This window comes from Crocuta crocuta, unplaced genomic scaffold (genome assembly GCF_008692635.1).
Source record: "Crocuta crocuta isolate KB4526 unplaced genomic scaffold, BGI_CrCroc_1.0 scaffold267, whole genome shotgun sequence".
Taxonomy (NCBI): Eukaryota; Metazoa; Chordata; class Mammalia; order Carnivora; family Hyaenidae; genus Crocuta; species Crocuta crocuta.
The window spans coordinates 552,036-559,947 of record NW_027531899.1 but is presented as its reverse complement, the minus strand read 5'-3'; the positions used below and the strand labels follow the sequence as shown (position 1 = coordinate 559,947).

General features: G+C 56.7%; 1 protein-coding gene across 1 annotated transcript in view; it reads left to right on the top strand.

Moving 5' to 3' along the window:
- LTBP4 (latent transforming growth factor beta binding protein 4) overlaps window positions 1-7,912 on the top strand; it is a 28,114-nt gene that overhangs the window by 17,139 nt on the left and 3,063 nt on the right. Inside the window, exons 24-33 of the mRNA XM_077773616.1 lie at window positions 34-156; window positions 347-478; window positions 2,645-2,776; window positions 2,856-2,981; window positions 4,132-4,278; window positions 5,544-5,810; window positions 6,102-6,173; window positions 6,474-6,602; window positions 6,798-6,944; window positions 7,705-7,857. Of these exons, the coding sequence (XP_077629742.1) occupies window positions 34-156; window positions 347-478; window positions 2,645-2,776; window positions 2,856-2,981; window positions 4,132-4,278; window positions 5,544-5,810; window positions 6,102-6,173; window positions 6,474-6,602; window positions 6,798-6,944; window positions 7,705-7,857 (1,428 nt within the window). The remainder of the gene's footprint in view (window positions 1-33; window positions 157-346; window positions 479-2,644; window positions 2,777-2,855; window positions 2,982-4,131; window positions 4,279-5,543; window positions 5,811-6,101; window positions 6,174-6,473; window positions 6,603-6,797; window positions 6,945-7,704; window positions 7,858-7,912) is intronic.

Below are 7,912 nucleotides of genomic sequence, written 5' to 3'. Positions count from 1 at the left end.
AGGTGGTCCGCGGTTTCGGACACTGTCCCGCAGACGTGGACGAGTGCAGCGAGGAGGACCTCTGCCAGAGCGGCATCTGTACCAACACCGACGGCTCCTTCGAGTGCGTCTGTCCTCCCGGACATCGCGCCGGCCCAGACCTCGCCTCCTGCCTTGGTGAGAGGCGCCTGCCGGGCCTGATCGCTGCCCCTCTGCCTCCCCTGCTCTGCCATGTGCTTCCCCTCCGCTGCTTCCTCCCTTCCCCTCTTCTGACTCTCCTCTCCCTTCCTTAACTTCCCCACCTGTTCTCATTTGCCTCCCAGCCTCCCCTGCTTTCCGCGTCTGACTGCTCTGCCTCCTTCCTCAGACATAGACGAATGTCGAGAGCGGGGCCCGGCCCTGTGCGGGTCCCAGCGTTGTGAGAATTCCCCTGGCTCCTACCGTTGTGTCCGAGACTGCGACCCTGGCTACCACGCAGGCCCTGAGGGCACCTGTGACGGTGAGACTCCTCTCCTCCCCCAGCCCTGCCTGGAGGACTGGTTGCTGGATTGAGCTCCCTGGGGACTGAGGAGGCGACCCTGCCTTCCGGACTTGAAGGGAGGGAAGAAGCCGCCGACCCATGCACTTAGCTGTGTCCCCATCTCTGTGGTTGAAATAAGCCACCAGGGTGCCCTTGCATTTTTCCCTGGAGGTGAGATGGGAGGATGGGGTCGGGGGGAGACACTCCTACCAGATACCAGGCCAAGCCTTGCTTCCAGAAGCAGCCTCCGTCCCCTCTGCTCCTCCAGCACAGTGCACATTTCAAGCTAGACCCCAGCTCGACATCTTCAGGAAGAACTGTTAGTGCCTCCACAGCTTCCGGTGGGCCTATTAAAACTCCGTTTCTTTCTCTGTGGGCCCCTTGGAGTCGGCCTTCTTTCCACCTTCTACCACTCCCTCTGCTTCCAGCTGTCTTCCCCTCACAGAGAGGCCCGGCCCTGGCTGTCCTGGGGCTATCCTTGCCCAGTTTGAAATTCCCAAGGTTCCACCATGCTGAGCCTTGCCCATTTATTTAATGTTTTATTTATTTCTGAGAGAGAGAGAGAGAGCATGAGCAGGGGAGGGTCAGAGAGAGAGGGAGACACAGACTCTGAAACAGGCTCCAGGCTCTGAGCGGTCAGCACAGAGCCCGACGCGGGGCTCGAACCCGCGAACGGTGAGATCATGACCTGAGCCGAAGTCGGACGCTTAACCGACTGAGCCACCCAGGCGCCCCGAGCCTTGCCCATTTAAACCCCGCCTCCCAAGTTCTATTCCAAGTCTCTCCAGATTCTGTGCCTTCCCCATTCTTCAGGTCGCCCACACTCCTGCCCCCACCCTTACCCCTTCCAGTCCCAGCCCTTGCCTGCTCTTCTCATTCCTTATGCCTCCCCTCCCAACCTCCCCTGCCCTGTTTCCCCACCAGGCCCCAGCGGGGTCCTGATGAGACAGGAGGCTGGGGCTAATCTAAGATTTGTTTTTACATGGCGTGTGGGTTGACATTTTGGGGAGCAGAGGAAACGACCGTGGGCTATCTTTCGCTCTCTGGCTGCCAGACCTCTGATCCGTGGGAGCTTAGTTTCAGGGGACCTTATTTATTCATTCATTCCGCAGGAATTCATTAAGCACCTACTATGTGCCAGACAGTGGCAATGAGTCAAAAATCCATGCCCTCATGGAGCTGACAGTGGGGGAGTAGGAGTGTGGGGAGGGAGAGACAATGTAAATAAATGTAAATAAATTCAAGATTCATTCAGCACACAGTTTGGGGGCACACACTGTGTGTCAGGCACAGTTCTATACCCTGGGGCTACAGAGGGAACGAGACAGACACAAGTCGCTGCCTTATGGAGGTTATAGTTTAGGGAGGTGACAGTTGGCACACTAAAAAATACATGGATATTTTTGACATAATATAATGCTGGTCAACTTTAAGAAGGAAAATAGAGGGGTGCCTGGGTGACTCAGCTGGTTAAGTAGCTAACTCTTGATCTCAGCTCAGGTCTTGAGCTCAAGTCCCACACTGGGCTCCATGCTGGGTGTGAAGCTTTCTTAAATAAAAAAGAAGGAAAATAGAGCAGGGTAAATGGACAGATGATAGGGCAGTGGGGGAAGGGGTATTAGGACCTAGACACTTGAGTGAAGTTAAGGAGGGAGCCCTGCATGGGGCGCCTGGGTGGCTTAGTTGGTTAAGCGTCCGACTTTCGCTTAGGTCATGATCTCACGGTTCGTGGGTTCGAGCCCCGCGTCGGGCTCTGTGGTGACTGCCAGCTCAGAGCCTGGAGCCTGTTTCAGAGTCTGTGTCTCCCTCTCTCTCTGACCCTCCCCTGCTCACGCTGTCTCTCTCTCTCTCCTAGAAATAAATAAAACATTAAAAAAAATTTTTTAAAAAAAAGGAGGGAGCCCTGCAGACAGCTGAGGGAATCAGTGTTCCTGACAGAGGGAATAGCAAGTGCAAAGGCCCTGAGGTGGGACCATGTTTGGACTATGTGAGAAATGGCGATGGGACCTTAAAGAGTCTCAACACTTTAGAAGCTCAGACTCTTAGGATATCAGATTTATAGGGACTGTTCAATCATAGGAACTGACCGGAAGCAGCATCAGGGACTTATGAATCCAGGCCTGTGACTCCCCCACTCTTTTGCAGATGTGGATGAGTGTCAAGAATATGGCTCAGCGATTTGTGGAGCCCAGCGCTGTGAGAACACCCCCGGCTCCTACCGCTGCACGCCGGCCTGTGACCCTGGCTATCAGCCCACGCCAGGGGGCGGATGCCAGGGTGGGTGTCCGTCAGGCACTGGGTGAGAGGTGGTGGGCATGGAATGCCCAGCAATGGCCTGACCGTCTGGTGGTTTCAGATGTGGACGAATGCCGGAATCGGTCCTTCTGCGGGGCCCACGCCGTGTGCCAGAACTTGCCCGGCTCCTTCCAGTGCCTCTGTGACCAGGGATACGAGGGGGCCAGGGATGGGCGTCACTGCGTGGGTACGGGGCTCCAGGGTATGGGTGGGGCCAGAGGGTGGGCAAGAGGTGGGTCCAGCCCTGCTCCTCTCCTTAGACTTCAACAAATGTGAGTTCACACTAGGCAAGTGAACAAATATGAAAAGACACATTAGGATTGTAGACTTCAGACTCTGGAATGTACAGCATTTCCGTTATCAGTCAGGACCCTTCTGGTCGCAACAGAAACCCTATGCTTTCAGATCTTGTTTGGGGAGGGCTTAAAAAAATACATGCATAAAGTCTGTAAAATGCACACTAATCTTTTCTTTTTATATTTATTTTTGAAAGAGAGAGAGACAGAGTGCAAGCAGGGGAGGGGCAGAGAGAGGAAGACACAGAATCGAAAGCAGGCTCCAGGCTCTGAGCGGTCAGCACAGAGCCTGATGTGAGGCTCGAATCCATGAACCACGAGCTCATGACCTGAGCTGAAGTTAGACGCTTAACCGACTGAGCCTCACAGGCACCCCTACAGATATTTTTATTTGAGGCTCAATTTACATACAGTGAACTGCATGAATCTTAATGGTACATTCTTTACATTTTGCCAAGTACACAAGCTTGGTTTCTTTGAAAAAAGTTAAAACGGCGATGTCTTGGAATGTTTGAATTCTGGGCTTGCTTGGATCCAGGAATTCTAACAAGGCGAGCTGTGTTTCCCTCTCACCTCTGCTTTCCCCTGTTGTGTTTCTGCTCAGGCAGACTCTTTTCACAATGACAAAGAAGGCCTGGCACCTCTAGGCTCACGTCCTCAGCTTGGCAACCCCTGGAACTAAAGAGGGGGGCTGTTTCTTGGTAGTTCTAGCAAAATCCCAGGACTCACTTTGATTGGCCCAGCTTGGTCACCGCCTATCTCTCTGAACCAGAGAAATGCAGTCATCGGGTTGGCCGTGCCTGGGACTTGCGCCCACCGCTCAGAATAGGCTTAACCCTACTCATATATACAGGAGTTGAAAATGGAGGGCCAGAGGGCTCCCTAGGAAAGTTCAGGGTTTGTCACCAGCAGATAAGTGGATGATGGGGTCTGGGCCATGAACAATATCCATTCTGTTTGAAAGCTCAGACTTCTTAGAGCTTTGGAATCACTGACATCTACAACCATTGACTCTCCGCCCCTTCTGTCTCTTGCTCACAGATGTGAACGAATGTGAAACACTACAGGGCGTTTGTGGAGCGGCCCTCTGTGAGAACGTCGAAGGCTCCTTCCTGTGTGTCTGTCCCACCAGCCCTGAGGAGTTTGACCCTATGACTGGACGTTGCGTTGCGCCACGAACGTCTGCTGGTAAGACTGATGTCTCTGTTTAACTGATGGCTTCAGGGCTCGCAGAAGAATGATGTGGTCTAACCATTCCTGGCGTGGGCAGCTGCCATCAGTTAAATGCTGTTGTTTTAAATGACAATAAAACAGTCAGAACACGGGTTAACTCAGCGTCAGCCCTGTCCCTACCAGATTCCTTCAGTCAACAAATGTTCACAGGGCATCCACTGTGTTTAGGCCCTGTTCTGGGTACCAGGGGCTCGGTAGTGACCAGGAGAGCACTCTGTCCTTAAGGGGCTCACAGTCCAGTGAGAGCAGGCAGAGATATCAGCAGAGAGTGACAACCAGAGAAATAAGGGCTGGAAGGAGGAAGCGCAGGCCAGAAGGAACAAGGCTATGATGGGGGAAAGGCTGGGGGATTATGGGAATCCGGAGGAACTGCCTATCCCAGCCAGAGAGGGACGCGAGAGCTTCCTGTAGGAGGGGAGGTCTGAACTGAGAGCAGCAGGAAGAGGAGAAATAAGTCGGACGAAGTGGGTGAGGGAGGGCCTTCTGGACACAGGACACAGCAAGAGCAAAGGCCTGGCAAGAGAGGACCTGACACATTTGAGGAACAAAAGCGAGTTCAGGGTGGCATGCTGGGCAGGGAAGGGGAGGGGTGGAGAGAAGTGAGGCCGCAGAAGGAGGCAGTGCCAGGCCACACTGATTTACCCTCGTCATGGCGGCTGGCCTTTCCTGAGGGCACTGTGGCACTGTGGGAGAGGGGTATAATCAGAATCTGGCTGCCACGTGAAGGTGGGCTGGAGGGGGGTGATGCTAAGGGCCGGGAGCTTCGGGAACATCCAGGGGAGGGGACCGGGCAGCGGAGGACAAGACTGGACCGAGGCAGGGGCCGTGGGAGAGGAGGGGAGGGTGGGTGGCCAGAGGCGAGAGGCCAAGTGGAGAGGCGGTGGGCTGCCTGGTGGAGGGGGAGAGGGGTCCAGGCCCAAGCCTAGGTTTGGGGAGGAAGCCTCTGAGGCTAGGTGGGGACAAACTGGATGTGAGGACCCAGGAGGTATCCAGGAGGCCAGAGAACTCCCCGCCCGCCAAACTGCAGCTGGGAGGACAGGCCGGACACCTGGGCGGGTGTGAGGTCAGGAGGCAAGAGACGCCGAAATGACAGAAGGTGAGAATGGGAGAGATGAGGACAGATGGTGAGAGGTGTGGCATCTGGTTCAGCCTCAGTTCGGGGGCCTCAGTTTCCTCGTCTGTAACATGGGGGTGGGAGCTAAAGCCCTTTGTTTCCCCAGGCACATTCCCGGGCCCACAGCCCCAGGCACCTGCCAGCCCGGGTCTGCCCGCCCGGCCACCTCCGCCTTCCCCACCCCGCCGGCCCAGCCCGCCTAGGCAGGGCCCCGCGGGCAGCGGGCGCCGCGAGTGCTACTTTGACACCGCAGCTCCCGATGCATGTGACAACATCCTGGCGCGGAACGTGACATGGCAGGAGTGCTGCTGCACCGTGGGTGAGGGCTGGGGCAGCGGCTGCCGCATCCAGCAGTGCCCCGGCACCGAGACAGGTGGGCATGGGCTCCTGGGTGGGCATAGGGCTGAGGGTTTGGGGAGAAATAGGTGGGCATGCGGCTGGGGCAGAGGACACATCTGGACATGGGCTGGGGCACTGGGACTGCGCGGGCAAGAGTAAGCTGCCAGCGAGGTGTGCATGAGGCTGGGAGGTGGGCACAAACAGGCACGCGGCCTGAAGACTTGGGTGAGCGGGGGGCAGGAGACAGATGGGAGGCAGCAAGCCCAGGGCACAGGGCAGGGGCCCCGTCGAGGGTGTCTGGGCTCAGCTTTGTCTCTCTGTGCAGCCGAGTACCAGTCATTGTGCCCCCATGGCCGGGGCTACCTGGCACCCAGTGGAGACCTGAGCCTCAGGAGGGGTAAGAGGAGACTTCAAGCCCTATTCACCCTCAGTCCCCAGACCCAGCTCCATCTCACCCTCTCTGTTTTCTTCATGTCTATCTCCCACCCTTTTTCTCTGTCTCCACCCCGCCCCCTCGCCTGTCTCCACCTTACCCTATCTCTACCACTGGGTCTCTGTCGCCACCTTTCGGTCTCTCTCTTTCCCCGGTCAAGCCTCGGAGTCACACATTCATTTCCCCCCATCCAGCGCCCCACACTCTGGCCTGCCCCGTATCTCTTGGTGTGGGGCACGCCGCCTCTGACCCTCCTTCCCACAGATGTGGACGAGTGCCAGCTCTTCCGAGACCAGGTGTGCAAGAGCGGCGTGTGCGTGAACACGGCCCCGGGCTACTCATGTTATTGCAGCAACGGCTACTACTACCATGCCCAGCGACTGGAGTGCGTCGGTATGAGCTCCACCTGCCCCATTCCACACACCCCCTCCCCAACCCTCTACCAAGCCAGCTCCTCCCTGGAATGTCGCCACCCCCAGCAGGAAGTCTTTCCTCAAGTCTAGACTCCATCTATCACACTGTCAACGCGATGGGGAAGTGGGAAGGGCTAGAGGGCTACCTCCTAACCACTCCTCTACGCTTCCCTAGATAATGACGAGTGTTCAGACGAGGAGCCGGCGTGTGAAGGCGGCAGCTGCGTCAACACCGTGGGCTCTTATCACTGCACCTGCGAGCCCCCACTGGTGCTGGACGGCTCCCGGCGCCGCTGCGTCTCTAACGAGAGCCAGAGCCTCGGTAGCCCCGCCCCCGCCCCGCCCCGCCTCTCACTCCCAGGGCTCAGCCCCATGCCCGCATCAGGCCACGCCCCTCGCGCAGTGCTCGGCCACGCCCCATTGAATCTCGGTGTCTGACTCTCCTAACCGGCCAGCTGGCCTGGTGTCCGAGACTTGCCTTAAAGCCAAGGTTCTGGAGGAGCCTGCCACGTGCTGGCCATGTGTACCTGCACGTTGCTTATCGCCTCTTGGCCCCGGCTTCCTTTGGGGACATTGGGCGGGACTACCTTACATGGTGGCTGTGATGAATTTCATTTTCAGGACCGTTGTGGGACCTGGGCTTACTAAGTGCCAAAGCCGTGCTTCCTCTTATTAATTCCCTGTGTGTCTCTGTCTCTAGTTGTTTTTTGTTTGTGAATATCTGCCACTCTCTGGGTCTTTGTTTCTAGGACTGTTCCTTTTCGTCTCTCTCTGCATCTTTGCTTTCCTGTTCTTGGATTCTCTGATTCGTTGGATGTGTTTGTCTCTCTCTCTTTGGGTCCTTTCTTTTTGTCCACTGACGCAAACTCTTCTCCTTCCACTTCCTGTCCCTACATTCCCCCCACCCCCCTTTCTCCTCCCACATCACTGCCTCCTGTCTGACCAAGCACTATGCCCTGGAGCTATCTCAGAGGCCTTCTGGGAGTCAGCCTGCAGCTGAGGAGAAGCGACTGGCGTTAGGCATAGAGTCGCAGGGCAGATCCCACCTGTCCCACCCTGATGCATGCTGTCTCTGCCTTCAGATGATAATCTGGGAGTGTGCTGGCAGGAAGTGGGGGCTGACCTCGTGTGCAGTCGCCCTCGGCTGGACCGCCAAGCCACCTACACAGAGTGCTGCTGCCTCTATGGCGAGGCCTGGGGCATGGACTGTGCCCTCTGTCCCGCTCAGGACTCAGGTACTGCTGCCTGCCTGGGTCAGCCTCAGAGGCCAAGTCAGCTCATGAGACGCCT